Source organism: Saimiri boliviensis, chromosome 8 (genome assembly GCF_048565385.1).
Source record: "Saimiri boliviensis isolate mSaiBol1 chromosome 8, mSaiBol1.pri, whole genome shotgun sequence".
In the NCBI taxonomy this organism is placed as follows: Eukaryota; Metazoa; Chordata; class Mammalia; order Primates; family Cebidae; genus Saimiri; species Saimiri boliviensis.
The window spans coordinates 58,683,994-58,706,101 of record NC_133456.1 but is presented as its reverse complement, the minus strand read 5'-3'; the positions used below and the strand labels follow the sequence as shown (position 1 = coordinate 58,706,101).

General features: G+C 37.7%; 1 protein-coding gene across 2 annotated transcripts in view; it reads right to left on the bottom strand.

Moving 5' to 3' along the window:
- Positions 1-826: 826 nt before the first annotated feature.
- TAFA1 (TAFA chemokine like family member 1) overlaps positions 827-22,108 on the bottom strand; it is a 568,772-nt gene continuing 547,490 nt past the window's right edge. For both annotated transcript variants that reach the window (XM_039477418.2, XM_039477417.2), the window contains exons 4-5: positions 11,385-11,509; positions 827-4,564 (exon numbers count right to left, since the gene is read on the bottom strand). In XM_039477418.2, coding sequence (XP_039333352.1) covers positions 4,547-4,564; positions 11,385-11,509 — 143 coding nt within the window. In that variant the 3' untranslated portion in view covers positions 827-4,546. The remainder of the gene's footprint in view (positions 4,565-11,384; positions 11,510-22,108) is intronic.

Sequence of the window (22,108 nt, the reverse complement as noted above, 5' to 3'; positions counted from 1 at the left end):
TTTCTACCTTCATCATGGTATGTTAGGCACTGTAGGTGGCCCTGCTTAACTAACTTGTGTTACCTGGCTAGTTTCTGTAGGCTTATGTGCCTTTCATGCCATGTTTGAGACTACCCTCCAACCAATTATAATGCCTTTACAAATTTATTCAGTCTTTCTGAAGAAGCCATTTCCAACCCATTCCATGATCTCTGGCCATATATCCATGTGTCATGGCCTGATGGCTGCAATACACTGTCTTATGAAAAATCTGGCTGCAAGTTTTCCTCATAATATACCAGTCTACTGTTGGGTTATATCCTCTCTAAGTGTGTGGGAATCAGGGCTGGATACACATAGCCTGGTCTATAAAAGTCAGTTAGGGTTGGGATCCTGGCTTTTATATTTTGTAATTATTATTTCTTTTAATAACGTAACGACCTACCAGGATGAGAGCTTAAACTTTTGGAAAATGAAGCAAACTACCTAAGTAAATAAAATAAACAAATGAGAGCCACTCATGAACCAATGATGTGAACATGTCATGACCTCCATTGATATGCCCCAAGCTCTTTTACAAGGGGAAAAATATCCTGACCTATTCAATCTCAAATCTCTAAACCTTTAATAGGGGATATATTAAGAGGCATGTATATACAATTGATGCTCTCCTCTTTAAAGTGTGAACCTGATTCTATTTCATCACTTTTGTATATTCCCATGGGTAGTAGGAAATTAGATTCCATTACTGCTGCCACTAGTCCTGAGCTCTCACATTCCAGAGTAGTGCCTTTTATCATGTTTTCTTATATTTATAAACTACATGGAGATGGCTCGAGCCCCACAATTCACTAAACACACAGTCTTTTATTTAGAAGGTAGACAACTCACAGAAAGACATGACACACTTGTTTGTCAAGCAAACTCTAATAACTTTTAAAATGGGGATGTCTAGCTTAATTAAAATAAAAAGTAATATTAGGACATGATATTTAACCTCCCAGGGAAGCACTGTGTACCCTGTGCAGGTGAAGAATATGGTGGATCTCCTCATATAAACAGTTTTTATACCCTCTATGACTTACTGTATCAGTGACAATGGCAAGGTGGCATAATATACTATACTATAAAACCACTGTATTGCTTTTTTAGTGAAAGTTATACTCAATTTGATAGAAAAAACATGTTGAATTGTATATTGGTGAAAACATTCTTCATCATTCTATAATAGAAAAAAGCCAAGTAGTAAACTTCTTAATGTGCTTGCCTAGTCCATTAACAGATGAATCTAATCACCCAAAAATGTCAATAAATAGGTTTTACTCTATTGGACAATCTTCATCTTGCGAAATAAGCTACATTTTCTCTCTTTCTTTTTTTATTTTTTTACTAAGAGGAGTCTTGATAAAACTCTTTGCATTTACTCTAATTATGTTATAAGATTATTCATCGTCCTGGATGCACAAGCTCAAAATCAACGTTAGTCATACCACACTGAGCTCTTTATTACCAGAAATACGTGATATAAGTTTTTACACCATAAATGTGCAGATTCAATAGGCAGATGGTAGCTACTGAATTCCCCAAACTGAAGCAAGTTAAATTTAAACACAATTTGATGGTTCACACATTTGTGTAAGGGACTTGGATAAATCCAAATTGAATTTGACGACATTTACAAATATTTGCACTGTCTTATTGGATGGTTTCCTGATTCTGTGGTGATTTTTTTCTCCAGGTCTTTTCAAGAAAGACTATTGTGTGAATTGATCGATGGGAAATGAATGAACAGATGTGGACCTCTAGACCAGCTCCTTCATTGACTTAAAGGCTCTGGTTACAGAAAAGAAAAAACTGTGACCAGCACATTTTGTGAGTTATGAGAAGTGTCTGCATGTGTGAGGCCTTACAAAAAAGAACAGCCTTCTTTCTTCCCATTGAATTTTCATTTAGGATCAATGCTTTTAAAAGAGTATCCTAGGGAACACTAATCTTACAATAAAGTCCACATTCAGACAGTTTGGGTCTATAGTAATGCTGGCAGCACTTTAAAAATCAAATTAGTTCATCTCACTTTAGGCATGATATACACTTTTATGTAAAATCTAGATTTCTGGTTTTTTTGAAAAACTGAAGATGTGATTATGCAGTGATTATATCCTCACATAGAAGCAATTTTTTACAGTTTCCCATTATGCAGGGTATGTGCACTCCACTAGCCATGTGACCTGCTAGAGGTTTCTTACTTGACTTCCCCTCTTACAGTCTTTCTTAAAGATACACAGTGCCTTTTGGTTTATTAAAGTCTCTGACAATTCCCCCAGTAATGTCTATTTTGTTTGAAAAGCTTTCCCAAATATGTTTGGTTTTAGAAGTTTTTCTTTCACATTTTGCATCTGATACATAAATTCAAAATATTCTGATTTGCTAGTGTGAATTTTGTGCTACCTTCTGTCAAATATTTTGTGAAAATGTTTGAGAATCCTAGATTTTGCATTCAGGATTCTATTTATGTCTCTGAATGCTTTTATAGGCCTTCAAGATACAGAATCAGTTTATCTGGTTAAAGTGTTTGTATGTTCAATCAGACTTCAGGATATATATATATATTTTAAGATGGAGCCTTGCTCTGTCACCCAGGCTGGAGTACAATGGCATAGTCTTGGCTCATTGCACCTTCACCTCCTGGGTTCAAGTGATTCTTCTGCCTCAGCCTCCTGAGTAGTGGGGACTATAGGCACCCACAACTGCACCTGTCTAATTTTTGTATTTTTAGTAGAGACAGGCTTTCACCATCTTGGCCAAGCTGGTCTTGAATTACTGACCTTGTGATCTACCTGCTTGGGCCTCCCAAAGTGCTAGGATTATAGGCATGAGCCACCGTGACTGGCCCAAGCTATACTGATAGAGATGGAGGAGCCTCTGAATTTGACCTGAGGTTTAAATTAAAAAGTCCATACTATGTGGGGCCCAATGTGCTACTGTCCTAATAAGAGACCATAACAACATTCATTACAGAGAATATGTTTTACCGCAAAAGGGATACATTTATTTACAAGATGATTGGAACTAAAAGTATGATTATGCTATCCCAAGGAAAACTAAAATTTAGATATTTCTTTCTTATAAGTATTAGCTTAGTGACTCTCAAAAAGAGAAGAAGGTCATTCATTTTTTGGTGGGGTTAGCCCCATATGTATTATTCCAGTGACCATTACAAAAGCCCAGTAATGGGAACTGATATTTAAGCTTGCTGACTGATGATAGTGCAGTTATAATAATGGATTTCTAATTTTCAGAATATTAACATTGGAAATAGTAGCCACAATGGAAACAAAGGCCTTATGGGAGAAGTTCTGGCTGACTATAAGTCTCTGAGCAGGGCATTCTCTGGATTTGGTTAAGGTTGACTAAGTAAAAATAAATGGCAAATAAAGAAGACAAGTAGGTTTAGAAAGAAGTTATTTACCACTTTAATAGGGCTGTCCAACATTTGGTCACATAGATCATTCTGAAACCTAATTGCTTTCCTAACCTTCCTATCTCACCAGAGGAGATCTGAATACTCTTGGAAAAAGCAAACCAAACATAGAAAGAGATGCCATGATAAGACTTGTTGCTACAGCACTATGTAGTTAATGATGCCAGACTTTGGATTTAATCAGAGGACATTTCTGCAGTCTAGGACAGCTATACAAAGCCTTAAGACATTGTATTTACAGGACTTATTCATGTAGGGATCCATATCCTACCCATAACTCTGCCAGAGTCTTAATAGCATAGTGGAGTGGCTCCCTTAAGAATCCTCATTTTATTATATGTGGAAAAGCTAGTAGTTCTAAAAATATTTTCCTGGAAGAGGTTAGAACGGTTATTATATATCAATTGAATATAAAGTATGATTATGTAAGCCAAGCTTGCATGCTAATATTGCACAGGGTAGAAAGCAATAAAACAGGACGATGTGCTTCCTTGGACCATCTGGTAGAAGCAGAAGAAAGTTCTTGATTCAGTATTGTTATGATGCCTCAAATGCCAGGAGTCCACTGTAGCTGGCCTTCCCGTGTCAGTGCTATCTTGAATTCTCGAAAGGGCACATATCTTCCTTGCCGTTAGAAAAAGAAATGACTAACAAACGAAGCAAAACAGACAAAACATCCAAAACTCAAAGGGGCATACCAGCCGTCTCAAACTGTGGTACTTTTCATTTCTTAGAGAGAATAGATAATATTTCAAAATATCATATATATATATATATACATATATTTCAAATGGTACAAAGTAACTATAGATTCAGATTAGAAGATAGTTGATCTTTCTTCATGATCCCCAGAAATTTCACTGAGAAACTTGTTTTTTAAGCCCACTTTCCATGGTGTTGCCAAAACGGTGTTTCTTCTCACTGTAGGGTATTTCTTTACACACAGTAAACGCACTGTGATTATCTGGTAGCCAGGCAAAGTGCAAGTAAGAAATCCATTTGGCTTGTATATATGTAAGATGTTTGAGATTCTCAAAATGTATTTTCCACAGGGTTGGTTTTCCTTTACTACCACAAATTCCTCTGTTAGGTTCTTGGGTGAATCTGAAACCAAAGAAAGACAGACATTTCAGGGAGAAAAGTGCAAAATGAAGGCACAAAGAAATGTAATTATGCAGAAAATGAGGACACCTTGAATCTTTAGGATGTTGCTTTTTTCAGGTGATCTGAAGTCAAAAATCTTAAGTTTAGAGCATTCATTTTGAAACGGTAATCAGATCATATTGATAGGCCACCATACTTTTATCAGTGCAATAAATTAATGTTGTCACTACTGAGGAGTGAGACTCTCGGAGCAATGCCTATCCAGGACTGGTTTCCTAGGCATGTGACCTGTGGAGCTGCACAAGGCCGTATCCTGGAAAGAGTCTCATGCTTGGTTTAATGTTCTTCTGTTGCCATCTTGAGATTATTAGTAATTTTTAAACAAGGGCCCTGCATTTTCATTTTGTACTTGGCCTTGCATATTATGTAATCAGTCCAGTGTCTATCTGATGAGAATTTGAACTGAGTAAGTTATTCCATGGTCTTGTCAAGTTGGCCTGTTGTAAGATGTGGAGGATTGGCGTGAGGTGAGGTCATTGCCAAGGTTAGACCACATCTGTGTAGGAATACACAGATGAGAAACTGTTCTTGTGCACGGTGACAAACTGTTGCACTCAATGATACAGTGTTCAAAGACAGTCAAGATTACATTTCTGTCGCTGTAGATATCTTTTAATCCACTTGAACAGGGTCTTAAAAGCTCAAATATTCAAAAGGACACATATATAGAGAACCAGTGATTTCAAGCATAAACAACAATTCTAATTGAGTTGAAGCCTCTACTCTAAAGTTCTAGGAGATACAGCATTTTTCTTTATTATCTCTTACTTCTTTGTAGTTTTAGAAGTTGAGTGTTCTGAGGCTGGGGTAGAAGTCCATTTAAGGGTCTTAGAGTAAGGCAGGAGGATTTGTGTTGGGCCAGTCACAGAAAACACCGATTTGACAAGAGGGCTATAGTGGTTAGTTGTACAATCGGAGGTCTTCTACCTCCTCCTTTTAGGGAATAAAACTTGACTTTACATTGTGTACTAACTGTTGATTTTCTCATTAGTCTGAGAGACATTCACATATTAGAATGAATCAAATCCAGAGTGGTTTGCTACTTCCCAGGATATTACACCAGATTATGTTCTGCCATTTTAACCTGTTAATTTGTCTTTTCCAGTGACTGGTTTTCTTCTCACTTTATCATCTTCCTCTTCCTACCTCCAAATAACCGACATTGAGATTTTAGATGAAATTCTTACAGCATTGTCAAAAACTTATTTTCTCTTTGAAAAACAAGCAACTCTAAGGATTCCAAAATCACTAAGCCAAAGGGAAAGTCAAGCTGGGAATTATGTCAGGCAAACCTTCCTCTCATTTTATTCCTAAATAAGGTAGCTATAAATATATTTTTAAAAGCCACATACCTTCCTCACAATTTTCCCACAAGAAAATTCCTTGTGGGTCCCAGATTTTTACCCTAAAACCTTTCTGTTGAATTTTAACCTGGCAGTGTAAATTGATAGCTTATTTTCTCAGGTTCAGGACAAAGGAGAGAACTCTAAGTTAACACTCTGCTCACCAGAGACAAATGCATATCCGATTGCATCCTCTGATGTAAAAATGCAAATTCACTAAGCTAGACGAAGGCATAAGTTAGTCTTCCTCTACCCACTTCCCACATGTAAATTGTGTATTTGGTAAAAGGCTGGCCAAAGACTCAAAATAATTCAACCGTTAGTCTCTTATCTACCCACACCTTTTAAAATTTTCTTCTTCTTTCCCCAATATCCACCCTTTTCCCTTTAAATACTGACACCTTCAAAATCATCTTTGGAGGAAGGCACAGACTTACCTCTAGAGCATACATTCATAAACTTGGTAAAATAAACTTTCTAAATTGAGTAAGACCAGTCTCAGATACTTTTTGTTTTTACATCTCTAAGGGAAAGTCTATCTTTCTAACTTAAGCCACTGTTCCTGAATATACAAGGTATAGATATGATCCTGAATATATAAGATAGAGCCTCCCCAACTTTCAAACATATGTATTTTATATAGTTTAAAGAAAATACATGAATAAATAGGTATCTAAAACTGCAAGAACAAAATCTCCAGTCAATATTTTGGGTGGTTAGTCTTGCTTGTAAGTACCAACAAAGCGATTTACTCAAACAATGAAGCAACGATCAAGCAGACACAGGGGAAAAAACTGACCATGAAACTTCACCCAGACATACTGGGATTCTCCCTGGGGATGTGTGTGTTGCTAGATTTATTCTACTTGAGGCTAGGTCTTGGAAAATCTCTTAATACTTCCTTTCTATAGAGTGGCCTTAAGGAGTCTTCCTCTCTTAAAAAGTTATTCCAAACCTCCTGAAAGAAAAGGCATTGCCTAATTCCACCTATATTTTCTCCTTCTTTCTGTGTTAATAATGTTACTCAGATCCATTGCTCCTGAGGTTTTTTGTTAGACTGTGGCCTGTTACCTGGGCTAGTCCAGATGTTCTGGGGTATCTGGTGGTTTAGATGAACTACCACATTTCTACTCTTCAGCTGCCTTAAAAAATGAACACCACAAAGTTTTAAATTAGATCATACTTTGAAACATTATTTATCTACATTTTGAAGAGAATTTTATTTCAGGATGATTATTTTGGAAGTAATCTAAATAAGATGAAAGTTTGGAACAATCTTTTATAAGAAAGAGAATGAAGTCCCAGGAAGCTTTCTTGTGATTATCTTTATAGTGAAGTTACTTTTAAAATAATAGTATGAAGGAAACTCTCAGTTGCTATTAACAATCTGAGTGTGTTTCTCCAACTTTTTTATTTTCCTGAGTGAACTCTCTTTGATTTAATCTTACACAGAAAAGAACAAAAGATGTAGCTTTCTTTTTTTCACCTCGTTGATAACAGCAAAACAATGAAAATATGTGACTTGTAATAATTAAAGTACGTCTGTGAATTAAACCACTTTTAAAGTTAAATTGTTAGAATCAATATTTGAAGTAAGCATATTTCTCATATTTGTGCTCTGGTAGAGAAAAATACATAAGGTGTATTTTCAGAGCACATGATATAAGGACTGGTGTTGACACATCATTTACACAGAATAGATGGCTCCTATATATACCATCTGGACTTAATTAGTGCCCTTTGTATTTAAAAGTACTTAGTTCGTTGTGAATTTCTTGAGAAGGAGAGATGAGGGAGGACGTATGTCGGTAGGAACATTGGAGTCCTTTGAAGTTTTAAAAAGTACAGCTTTTCCAGTGTCCTCTTTTTCCTTTTCTAAGGACATATTTGAGAATTTTCAGCTGACTGATGTGCAGTTCACATGGCTGTACAGTAGCCTCCTATTGCCTTGCTTGACATGGAGGCACATGTCAGAACAGGTACCCCCTCTGCTTTCAAACCAACTGCAATGGAAATTTATTTAACTTGTCCATTCAACTGTTTGGTTTGAACTCAGCCCTCCTAAGGTGGTAGCAAATGGTGTGCTCCAGCCTCTGTTACTGGGATCAGATTATGCACAATACTTCTGTGTTGTCAGAAAATGTCTAGGGTACATCTGCAACATGCCTGATGGTTTTAAAATGTACTCTACAGAGGCCAAATAAAAGCAAGTTACACTGGTCTAAAAAAAAGTAGCATTAAATTAACAATTTCTTTCTGGTTTCTCTCTCTCTCTCTCTTTTTTAGTTTATATTCCATCTTCGAAAGAGTCTCCTAGTTGGTACTCTTGGAATTTCACATATTTAAATCCTGACTTGAATTACTTTTCTTTACTGTGTTTCAGGTCTGGAGACACCATGCAAGCAACATTTGCCTTCAATAAAGAGCAATAAATGGTGTTGGGAAAACTGGCTAGCCATTCGCAAAAAGCAGAAACTGGACTCCTTCCTGACACCTTACACTAAAATTAACTCCAGATGGATTAAAGACTTAAACATAAGACCTAACACCATAAAAAACCTTAGAAGAAAACCTAGGCAAAACCTAGGCATAGGCAAGGACTTCATGACTAAAACACCAAAAGCATGGGTAACAAAAGCCAAAATAGACAAATGGGATCTAACTAAACCCCAAAGCTTCTGCACAGCAAAATAAACAATCATTAGAGTGAACCAGCAACCAACAGAATGGGAAAAATTTTTGCAATCTACCCATCTGATAAAAGACTTATATCCAAAATCTACAACAAACTAAAACAGATTTACAAGAAAAAAACAAACCCATTCAAAAGTAGGCAAAGGATATGAACAAACACTTTTCAAAAGAAGATGTATATGAGGCCAACAAACATATGAAAAAATGCTCATCATCACTGGTCATTAGAGAAAGGCAAATCAAAACTACATTGAGATACCATTTTATGCCAGTTAGAAAGGCAATCATTAAAAAAACTGGAGACAACAGATGCTGGAGAGGATGTGGAGACATAGGAACACTTTTACACTGTCGGTGAGAGTGTAAATTAGTTCAACCATTGTGGAAGACAGTGTGGTGATTCCTCAAAGACCTAGAAATAGAAATTCCATTTGACCCAGCAATCCCATTACTGGGTATATATCCAAAGGATTATAAATCATTCTATTATAAGGACACATGCATACAAATGTTCATTGAGGCACTGTTTACAATAGCAAAGACCTGGAACCAACCCAAATGCCCATCGATGATAGACTGGACAGGGAAAATGTGGCACATATACACCATGGAATACTATGCAGCCATAAAAAACAATGAGTTCATGTCCTTTGTAGGGACATGGATGAACCTGGAAACCATCATTCTCAGCAAACTGACACAAGAACAGAAAATCAAACACCGCATGTTCTCACTTATAGGTGGATGTTGAACAATGAGAACACATGGACACAGGGAGGGGAGCATCACACACTGAGGTCTGCTGGCGGGGACTAGGGGAGGGACAGTGCCAGGTAGGGAGTTGGGGAGGGATAACATGGGGAGAAATGCCAGATATAGGTGATGGGGATGGAGGCAGCAAACCACAGTGCCACATATGTACCTATGCAAAAATCCTACATGTTCATTACATGTATCACAGAACCTAAAATGCAATAAAATATATATCTATAAAAAATAAAGAGCAATCAGTTATTTAGACTAGAGAAAAGAGATCTGGCAGGAAGTATGTCAACAATGTGTTTAAAACAAAGGTGGTTAGATTCCAGTTATACCAGCCATAATTCAGAATAGCTTAAAACAAACTAATTTGTGAGGGCAACTTCAAATTATTTGGAAAAATCATTTTTAGGCCAAAGGTAACCAAAGGGAAACCTAATATCCATCTTCCACTAGCTAATTAAAATGGTTTCTGTAGGTAAGTCGCATGAACATGAACCAGGCTCATTTTTGAATAATGTCTTTTGTAGGTGTTTCATTGCAATGTAACAGGATAATCCACATTAAGCTACTCAGGCACAGACAGATGCATGTTAGCAAGTGAGGGTTGTTCAGAGGTCCTTCCTAATCGCAGGACGGAAATGTATGGCCATTTCCTCCTGGCCAATGTGGTCAAAATAGGCAGGTAAATTTGATACACAAAATGTCTTCACTTATTTTATATGTGAAAGATACGTTTTACATAGTATCATGTAGCATGGTTTTGTTTTCTGCATCACAAAGACATAAGAACTAATTTTATTTATTGAAAAGGTGTTGCTGAGAAGGAAGAGTAAGTCAAGATTAATACTAAGGGATGAGAAATAGAAACATCCTTTCAAATAAGTCAGCCTTTTGGTAGAATAAAAGTTCAGCATACTAGGAATTGTAATTGATGGATCTTGCTTTTAAAAATACCCCATAGGCTGGGTATGGTGGCTCATGCCTGTAATTCCAGCACTTTGGGAGGCTGAAGTAAGATGATCACTTAAGGCCAGGAGTTAGAGGCTGCAGCGAGCTATAATCACACTACTGTACTCCAGCCTGGGTGACAGAGTGAGACCCTTGTTTCTCAAAAAAATATTCCTATAAATTAAAAAACACACATGCATGCACACACGCGCGCACACACACACACACACACACACACACACGGGGAGGGGGGAGCAAAGACAGAAAGAGAGCAAGAACAGGGCTGATACTCAATTGGTACACATACATATATGTGACCATACTTGTTGTCAAAATATTGACATACTTTTTATTAGTGGTACATAATTACTATCGTGAGCATCCCCTATCCATGCCCCTTTAGGATTCCAAGGCTGTCCAGTAACTATAGGGTTAAAGTCTGGCTAGCTAGGGCACCAATTCTGATGGGTAGGATTACCCCACCCTGAAGGTTGTTATTTATTTAGAAGATCACTCCTGATTTAACCAGAGAAATTCAAGAATGAGTTTTCACTCCCTAAAACCCTTTTCAATTCTCTGGAAGATCATCACACTCTTCTAAAGAACCATTAGAAATGGCTTCTGTATGTGTACCTAAATGTAGATCTTTTCAGCAAACCATCTGGATGAATTAGGGAAGAACTTTATTTGATTATCATTCTGAGCACTATAGATGTTTGATGAATTATCTGAATAATTACCTCACAATTCCTCTCCCCTCTGGCTATGGAAACCCAGGTTAATTTATGAGTCTGTGACAGAAACACTAAACTACTCAGTGTGGAACAGTTAAGTTCAATCTCTAACAGCTCATTCATGGATGGACACTGAAATGCATAGTTAAGAATGCTTCCTGTCACAGGAGAATCTTTTTCTCTCCTGTGCAAAGCTTCTGTGGATGCTGCTTGCACAGCACAAACTCGAATAACACAGTTTGTAACATGCAAAAATACATTTGAAATAAGTGCACTTACTCTCGTGGTCTTAATTTTGTTGCCTGTTGCGCACATCCATCCAGAATTGTCAGGGAGTGTCTTACATTCTTCTCCTTCTAGGCAAGGCTCCATCTCACACCACCATTTCCCAATCACTATGGAAGCTGTGCAAAAACAGGAAACAACTGTGTTTGCAATTCATCCAAACAACCTGAACACTGACGTTATGTCCCTCTGCAGATTTTCATGTTCTCGGAAGCACACTAAGTCCTCTTCAATCTTCCATGACTAGCTAAGAAAACTCTATTAAGAAAAATAAGATTTTAATTTACATGTCTTATAATGCAAATATAATTATGTTGTCTGGTTTCATCAAGCAGCATCTTGTGGGAGACTGAGACTGTCTTTTCAACATTATGACAGTAAGAGAAACCTAACATAGCTGACTCCAAGTGCTTCTAACAGCCAAACTATCTCTGGTCATTCTTGGACATAGGCCTAGCTAATTTTGGGAGGAATTTAGTTTAAACTTAAGGCAAGGATAATAATAACCCTTCTCACAGGTAAACTACATTTGTAAAACTAAAGAGAGGCAACAGTTAGGGCTATGAGTGGGGCTGAATTCTGTTAAGATGAGGAAGTAGTTAAATGATAATCAGCTATTGTTCTGGAAGCTATGAGATTTTAACTTTTCCAGTTACTCCTGTAGATAACATTACTACTGTAGAACCTAAAATTGACTGAGATGTTTTTCAGACTTCCCCATTCTAGCAACCAACTAACTTCACTCAGACCGATGCACTCGTGACACATCCAGTCCTGTGGTCCCTACCTGGAGGCTGACTTAGCATATGAGGTCTGTTTGCCACACCTCTGATTTCATCCTCAATCAACATTCCCCATTCCCTAGCCCCCTGCTGGCCAAACTACCCTTGAAAAATCCAAACCTCCAAGACGTCAGGGAGACTGATTTGAGTGATAAACCCAGGTTTCCCATGTGGCTAGCCTTGTGCTAATTAAACTCCTTCTTTACTGCCATATTATGGTCTCAGTGAATTAGTGTTTGTCTGTGCAGTGGGCAGGAAGATCCCACAGGCAATTAAAAAAAAATTTTTTTATGATGACAGCATATGGAAGAGGAAGACTTATGAACGAAATAAAAATGTTTTACTTCAAAATACACTTCTTTGACATAGTGTGAGATGGCTGTTCAGAGAGCCAGCAAACAGCAGTAGCCCAGCAAAGTTTTCTTTCATGGGGGAGATTTGCATCTATAGAGAAAATCTGCACTGATACAACCAGGTTTCTCTGAAGCCCTCATTGTCCAGTCTAGGAAAGAATAACTGAGAGTCTGATACTTTTAAAGGCCTAAAAGAAATATTTACCATCTTTTTTTTCTCTGAGGGCTGCCACCTGTGAGGCCAACTTTGCTATCCAGGCCTTCTCTTCTATCCCTCCCCTAACCTGTCTTTCCATATAACCTGATTTACCATCATAACCTGTTTTGGGCCATGCACTGAGTCCCCACTTTTTATGTAACTTTGAGATGACATGTAAGCTTTTATACCCCATTAGGGGGTTGGTGTAATCACAGTGATTATCTCTCATGTACACATTAATAAGTTTGTATGTCTTTTATTAATCTGCTTTTTGTCCATTGATTTTTCATCAAAATTTCAGAGGATGAAGGAGAAGTATTTCTTTGTCCCCTACATTTAACTTTTGGATCTTGAGGAACTTTCGTACTGTTAGCTTTTTGCAGAGCATAGACCTTGAACTATTTCTATTCAGTGAAGGGGACAAAATGCCTTAATATTCTTCAGAATGACTGAGGCATTCTTCCCAGAAAGGCCAATTTATTCACCAAGCATTAGGGTTTATCCCCTAGCCTAGGGCCTTGAAGAATTTCAAAGGCCTGACAAAAGAAAAAGTGAATTGAGCGAAAGTACAAAAGAAAAGTTGCAAAAATAAAAGTCAAGAGTAACATGAGATGAAAATATTTCCTTACCATTGAGAGTATAGTTGATATGGGTTGTGGTTACTTTTTAGTATATTTGATATGACATGGGTGGAACTATCACAACGTAGCCTCTGATAAAACAGCCTTAATTTTCAGGGGAATATCAAGAATGACCACAATAGGAGGCTGGCAATGAATTTGATATATATATTAAATATTTATAGCACACATGTCCTGATAACAAAATTTTACAAAACCAGTGACTAGATTTGCTCCATGCAAATCAAGAAACTACATTTTCCTTAACGCCTTGATTGAAAAATGACTTTTGCCAGTTATTTCTGTAGCTCCTCCCTGCATTAGCTCTTCCCAAACCCACCTGGGCTTTTCCCATTCAGAATCCTCAAAATGTCAGCCAGGTGCGTGTTTCCCGATGCTTTTCGGTTGGCTGTTTTTCCTCTGAATCAGGACCCTCGTTCTTTAGATGTGCACTCCCTCCATCCCCCATGTTCCAAAGATGAGTCTCCACCATGATGTGTAAGTCTCACAACAAAGAAGCCAAATGACATATGATAATGTCACAGAGAATTCACATTAAAATAGGATGGAGTAAACCCTTCAGTGAAGCAGGAGCACATTAAAATTTTCTCTCTATCCAGTATTCACTAGAGGGATGAGATTGCTGACTTAAAAGCAGAATGGTTTAAATATCCAGACACCTCTCTGCACTTAGGCTTTCCTTCTATGCTTTTCTTACTTCAGTCTTCCCCTCCTTTGTATTCGGTGTTCCAGTGTTCCTCAATCTTTACTTTGAATAAAATTATTATGTAGTGAGGAAAGAAAAGAACTTTTATGTGAGGAATGTGAGCCTTTTCAAATTATTAGGCCCAGAGAGGTATTAAAATGCGATAGCAATCACACCCTGCTTCCCCTCTTTTGAGACACACATTCTTCTAAGGAGATGGCTTGTGGTTGCAGCAAATAGCTATGCATTAACCTAATGCCTCAGTGGACACCATATCCCACACCCTATAGCTTAACAATGTATAGCCAATCACTAATTAATGTTATTTTTCTAAACTAACGAGAATTCCTAATAAAACTTTGCCCCCATCCCCATTTTTTCCTCTTTAAAAACCTGCTTGTAACAATGGCCGGTCAGTGGAGCTCATATCCAAGGTTACTTGGGGCTGAGTCTTCTGGGGAGCTGTCCTCATTTTGGTTCAAGTAAACTCCTCAAATTACATTTCGTGCTTCAGGATCTTTCCTTTAGGTCGACAGTAGGATTCTATATGCAAAGTCATGTCTAGTCTATTATGTTGTCAATTTAAGAAACTTCTCAAGGGTAATTTTGCCATATTTTATTCTTGCTTTATACGTGGACCAGACCAAAGCATATCCAGTGCAATTCCATTGGCTATGGCCAGCCGGCATAGGAGGTAAAAATCTTGTAAATAGCTCTATTCACATGTCAGACAATGTAATGTTATGGGAAAACATAAAGTTACAACAGAAGACACAAATCCTTCACAGCGTGTAGAATGATTGAGAGCTTAAAGTTTTCTTTTCTTTTTTCTTTTTTTCCTTTTTCATAGCAGTGCTCTGTATCTGGGCATGAAGTAAAGGAAGATTCTTGTCATGGGTAAAAGTACTTATTTATGTGAATGAATAGATAACAAAATTAAATAAGAGAAGCACATGTTACAGTAGGGAGAAAAACATACACTGTTGAAAAGGAACAAAAATAAATTGTAAAACTTCTAGTTACGTAAGATAGAAATCAAGGTTTGCCAGTCTTTATTGAAAACCTATCATCTGAAGTTCCCTTTGGGCAAGCACTTAATCAGAAACAGTCCAGTCACATTTACTACCATTTCTGATGCTTATTCACTTAAAGCCCACCTATTGTTGCCCTGAATCTAAACCATCAAGAATGGAAAACATTTAATCTTAGCATGATGGGAAACCCACCTTTCCCAACAGTCCTTCAACTTGGCATTTTGTCACTCTCTTTTTACAGAGGCATGCAAATAATGCACTTCTGCCAGTGGGGTCAGCTTCTCACATCTTTTTTGCCTCCTTCTAAGCCCTGTTCCTCCTCCTCCTTCCGGCTGTTCTCTGCCTTCTTGGAGCTGACCTACTTTGTTGTAAGCTAACAAAGCAGTTTCCTTTTGTCTTAAGCATTAATGTCTCCTAAATGAAAACGTAGACATTAGGGAAAACAATACATCTCCAAACCCATGCATCACCCTTAATTCAAGGTTGTAAAAATCCACTGGCTCATAGGGGAAAAAGAAAAGTCTTTCTAAGAAAAAAAATGTCCTCAGACCTGTTATAATATCTAAAAATTCACATGAGAGTTGCCTCTTCAAAATAGAGTTTGATGATTTGGCTCTACCTTTTGGCTCACTAGAATCCAATTCATTCTTCCAGTTGTAGAGAAGTTTAAATCTGAAGATTTGCTAATTTGAGTCTATCAGATTAAAAGGAAAAAAAAAAAGGCATACAAATTATGTGCACACATGTGCAAAAGAGTCATTCAAAGTATAAAAATTCAAATAAAGGCCAGATGATTGATGTTTTTATGCCATCTTGAGTTTACAGAAAGAAAAGGGACTTGGAACAGGTTATGGAAGAAGGCGAAGAGAAATCTGGCTAGCAAAGGTGGTCCTGTTATGCAGATAAAACTTCTCAGGTAGCAGCCTTCAGAGAGAACAGCAGGGTGTCAGATTCTCAGTCAATCTTTTCTAAATACTGACAAGGTGGGGCTTCAGAGAAAAGCTATTTGCATCTGTTGTCTACTTCACTTTTTTTTTCCTCTACAGCTGCAAATCCTCTCCACTAGAGTCAGCTTTGCAGGGATACTTCCGTCTATAAGCCCTCTGAACAGCCAAAATATGTCAAAGACGTATATATGGGGGTAAAATATTTTAGTTTTCTTCACGACGTTGCCTTTCTTAAGATATTATTAGACCAATTTTGTTTCCGATTGACACATTACATGGCCATCTTCACACGCATCCTTTTATATTACAGGTCAAGCTGTGAGAGGAAAATAAAATCTCAGGACCACAAACTCACTATGCCAAAGGAAAAGGTTAAGCTTGCCCACTGAGTCACACACACACAAATCCTTCCTTTTGTTTTTAAACAGCTGCAAGATAGAAGGCCGCACGTCTCTCTGTGTGGTCTCTCTCGCTCTGACAATGTAAATTAACAGCTTATCATCACGGACAAAGACAAGAGTAGAAATCGTCCCTCTGCCCACCCCAAGACAAATGCATATTATTAGACTTCTTCCTCTACTCTGTGTTTACTTTGTCTCATGTAAAATGCAGATTTACTTAATGCACAAGACAAACCCATAGTTGACTGTGCCTCTTTCTGCTCCTTTCACATGCAACATGAAGATTTAGTGAGCACTCATCAAAGCCTCTGATATGGTTTGGCTGTGTTGCCACTCAAATGTCATCGTGATTTGTAGCTCCCATAATTCCCATGTGTTATGGGAGGGACCCAGTGGGAGATAATTGAATCATGGAGGCAGTTTCCCCTGTAGTGTTCTCATGGAAGTGACTAAGTCTAATGAAATCTCATTCTTTTTGTAAGGGGTTTCCCCTTTCGCTTGATTCTTTCTCTCTTGTGTAGCACCAGGTAAGATGTGCTTTTCACCTTTGGCCGTGTGGCCTCTGTAGCCACATGGAATTGTGAGTCCAAGAAACCTCTTTTTCGTTATAAATTACCCAGTCTTATGTAGATCTTTAACAGCAGCATGAAGATGAACTAATACAGCCTCAGAAGGAAGTGATGGCTCACCTTAGTACATACCTTCCCTTTTTTTATGTTGTTCTACTTACCATCCTGCCCACTTTGCCCCTTTAAATACTGAAGCCCTCAATACCCTCTGGAAAAAGTGCAGGCCACAGATCCTACGCTGACTGGTGCCCTTTTCCCCAGGTGTGTCTTCAACATTGGCAAAATAAAACTCTAAACTGATTAAGACCTGTCTCAGACAGGTTTTTAAAATTTTTTTTTGGTTCACAAAGCTACATTCTCTAATCATAATTTTCTCATAAACTATTTTTTTCTGTAATATCTTTTAAAAAATTTATAAGAAGAAGATTTCAAAACTGCCTCCTCTTCACTCAATCTGAAAGTTACCTAAAAACCTTCAGATTATTGGAACAGAATTGATCCACTAGATTTAATAAAATGATCTAATATCAATGCTAGTTAACTGTTTTTACAATTTTATCTTCTGGAAATACTTATGATAAGTGATAGAAACCCAAATATGCATCCACCCCCCAACTACTTCTTTGTCATATTTTGAGATGGCTATTCAGAGAGGCTGTAGACACAAAAATAATTCTGACATGCTGTCTTTTGTGGGGAAGATTTGTATCTATACAAGAAATCTACATTAGTGAAGTAAACAGTGGATACAAATGGGCTTTCTCTGAGCAACCCTTGACCCCAAACAAAAGAGCCTCAGAGTTTGACACTTTTAAGATCTGACAGAGAAACTATGACCACAGGCTACCATTTCCTCTTTCTGAGGCTGATCTCAGAGACCTGAGGGGCTTTTATCCACATAAGAAGACAGTCTTTATTTGGCAGGTTTTGACCTTGTTATCTCCCATAACCAGTGATGCCACCTCCCACTCTTCCTCCTGAGAAGACCCCAGCCCTGTTCTTTCTGCAACCTCAGGGTGGTATAAAAACTTTAGTCATCCAGCTCTTTTGGGGTCTTACTTTGTGAGATTCCCATGTCTATGTACATGTTAACAAATTTACATACTTTCTCTTCTGTGGATCTATTGTCCATTCATTTCAACAAACAGATTTGAACCTTCAGAGAGAAGAAAAGTCTCCTCACCCTTGCATAAGAAAAATATAAAGATAAATAATTCTTAAATATTTTGAATTAAGATAGTCCATGGAATAATAAAAAGGATAATTAACATTTATTGAGTGCTCCTATGTGATTCTCTGTTAGGAACGTTAAATTTATTACCTCGGTCTTTGCAGTAACTCTGTTAAATTAGGTAGTCAGGTTGTCATGAGCAGGGCAGGAGAGGGCCCCCTACCAGGAATGCCTGGAAACCACCAGGTGATGGTCAGGTGGTTGTTAAACTGTCTCTCTAAAATAGTAGCTCGTCACAGCCAGTACCAGAGAAAGGCAGTCTCCCAATACATAGAAAATACTTGAAGTTGATGATCAGTAGCTTCCCCGTAAGATATCAGGAGCTTGGTGAGTAGGCTCAAGCATGTGCACTAAGAAGCCAAACGGTGGAGTTTAATGGACCTTCCTCTAGAAACACTCAACTGGTCAAGGAAAAATGCCTCATATGAATATGTGAACTACTTCTCAAATGCTGGCTGGTCACTACATGTGTGGACAACCCAACCCAAGGGAATAATCAGGGGAGATGGGACGCAACCCCGCAGAAGCAAGCCAACATATAAAATCCCAAATCAAAGGTCAAACTGTGCACCTGGGTCTCTCAAGTCACCTGCTTGTCTCTCTTTCAAGTGTACTCTACTTGCTTTTGTTCCTGCTCTAAACTTTTAAATAAACTTTCACTCCTGCCCTAAAACCTGCCTTGGTCTCTCCCTCTGCCTTACATGGTTTTGTGGAATTCTTTATTTTGAGAAGGCAGAATCTGAGGTTGCTGCAGACCCATATAGATTTGCTTCTGCTAACAACCCTATAAAGTAGATATTATCATTAACCCATTTTAAAACTGATGAAACTGAAGCCCAGAGAGATTAAGTAACTTTCCAAAACTTACACAGATAGTGCAGGATTTAACACTAAAACCCAGGCTTGCTTCACTACCAAATCCATGTTGTTGTTTTTTTAAATAATTATAGTGCCAGTTCAGTGCTTTCTAGTTTTGTATTCAGCAGTCATAGAATTTAAAAAAATGATTGACTCTTGAGTCTGTGAATTCTCTATGTTGTATCACTATCAAGAATCAATTTCATATCAAACACAAATACTTGCAGAAAATAAAAACATTTAGTTTCTTGTAAAATTAAGTTAGCTTAAAAAAAATTCAGGCAAGAGCCAATTTATCACACTTTAAAAAAAAAATCTGAGCTACACTTACTTGATTTCACTAGTTACAGCATTTTAATAGAAATTCCCACAAGTGAACAATTTTCGAAGCCATGAGAAACTTTCGAGGTAGATGCATAACTACTGCAAGCACTTTTTATCCCTGAGAACTGAGTTAATTAAATATCGGCCACCAAAACCAACTTCTCTTATCTGTAGTGATTATGAAATAAGATCTTTAAGGTCTCTTTAACCCTGGGGTTCTAGGATTTGCTCTGTGAATTTGCCATGCTCAGGAAAATATCTGATCTTCGACTCTTTCGAGAATGTTCATTTTCTTTTAGAGATTCTTAAAATCAGTAAAGCTTCTCTAATCACGAGTCTCGATTTCTCCCTTAAACTAGGTCACATTGCTGTACAGCAAAAGAGACGCTATAAAAGGAGAATCAATTCTTTATTTCAGTATAAATCCTACATAGAGCAGAAATCTCTTTTTCATTATGGTTGTTGTTGACTCATGAGGCATTTTGCCATGGAAGTATAACAAGATACTAATAAGCAATGGGCTTAATGAAAACAGTAAATAAACATTATGTTGACTAAGAACGGCAGTCCCTTTCTATTGTTTCAGTAGATAATGAAATTCAGCAAATGTTTAACAAAACGTTACCGGCTTTACCGAGAGTGATAAAACAGAGAACATGACATAGTCCTGTCCTCAAAGGTGACAGTTTAGCTCAGAGTTTCTCAAGATAGGTTACTGGCATTTTGTCATAATTACAGGAAAGAAGTGTAAATGAGCAAAGTGCTCCTCCCCTAGTAAATACGCTGTGTGTTAAAAGGGCTCAGGTTGGGAAATAAAAGGGAAAAACTGCTGTGGCGTGGATGTTTGTCCTCTCCAGAGTTCCTGTAGATGTTTGATCCCCACTGTTAGAAATGAGGCCTAATGGGAGGCATTTGAGTTGATCCCTCATGAATAGGTCAATTCCCCTGCAGAGGAGGGTGAGTGAGTTCTCACTCTCTTAGTTCCAAGCGAGCTGGTTGTTAAAAGAGCCTGGCACCTCTCCTCTCTCCCCTGTTTCTTCTCTGCCATGTGGTCTCTGCACACTCAGCTCCCCTTCACCTTCTGCCATGAGTGGAAGCAGCCTGAGGCTTTCACCAGATGCTCAGTCTTCCAGCCAGTAGAACCATGAGCCAAATAAACATTTTTTATTTATAAATTACCTAGCCTGAAGTATTCTTTTATAGTAACACAGGTAGACAGAGACAAAGGCTTAATAAGACTGTGGAAGTTCTTGAAAGCTAGCAGCTTGGGCTATTTTTTTTTTTTTTTTTAAGAGAATGGTGAATTTAGATTCCATGAGCAAAGGAAAGACATGATTAAAGGGGAAGATGCATTGGTGTGGTGTGTAAGATGGATGAAGAAACAGCAGAAATGCTTGTTAAGTGTCACTAAATTCAAAGAGAAGGGATAAGCTCTTGATTTTAGGTGCTTGCACTAGAATTGTGAAGAAGAGCAGGGCTGAAGGCAATCTTAGAAATAACAGAGGAACATTTTAGCCAGCAGCTCAATCATCTTAGCTGTAACTCCAATCACATTGGAGTCATCTGCTTGCCTACTTGTACTAGGCAGTGAACTCCATAGTGGCTGGATTAATAATACTATACTAATCTTTGAATGGCACGGGGTAGCTCAAGACTGATTTCCAACTCATGAATGAATGAATGAATGAATGAAGAAAATGAAACAAAAAGAGAAAAAAAAATAGTGCCTATATCAAAGGGTTGTGAGGATTACATGAGAAAGTGCATTCAAAGCACTTAGCAGAGTATTGGGCATTCAGTAAATGTTCAATAAGTATTAACTATCATCAGCTTCATTGGCAACATCAATATTATTACTCTAAAGAATAAAATCATGCCAAACCAAAAAGGAAATTCTTCACTAAGTTAGAGTAAAACATTATTCTTCAATATTATGCCAAACTCTCAGCTTGCTTCTATGACTTATGAGAGTTTGAGAATAAATTAAATGGTTGAACATATGATTGAATTCATGTTCCCAGAAGTAGGTTATAAGTACATCAATCAATACAAATTTCCAGCCTTATTTTTGTGCAACCTGTCATGCAATTTAAGCAATGGGTAGAACTCCACTGGAGGGATGGGACAACTCTCCAGCCTCCCTTTTTGCACAGGTTGTTGGAACAGCTGTTACAATTCTTTTCTTCAAAAGACCTGCAGTGACTCCACGTGTGTTATTGTCTTTATCAAAGTGAACAGGAAATTAAAGGCATTGGATAACCTTCCCTGCAGTTATTTCAAAGTTCTACTTTTCTATAAGCACACATTTAAGGATAGGATCCAATTTGGAGACATTACGTATTGGTTAAGACTCTAAGCTCTTGGGTATGTGATAGAGGAACATAGGTTTGAACTTTACTTTTATCACTTTCTAGTAGTATGCCTTTGGAAAATTGCTTAGTTCAAGATTAAGTTTTCTCAGTAGTAGATGAAGTTAAAAGTCACAACTGGTTATTGTGAAGTTTAGATAAGGCACTTACCGTAATGCCTAATAAACTTTATACTCAGCATGTGGCAGTTATTACTTAACCATGTGTCCATTATCCAGCTCCGTATGCATTCATCCCATTACCTTTATACAGGGTTAATACCTTATCTTTAATTCAAGATTATACTAATTCTGTAATGCATATGCTCATTTTTTTACAGGTCAGA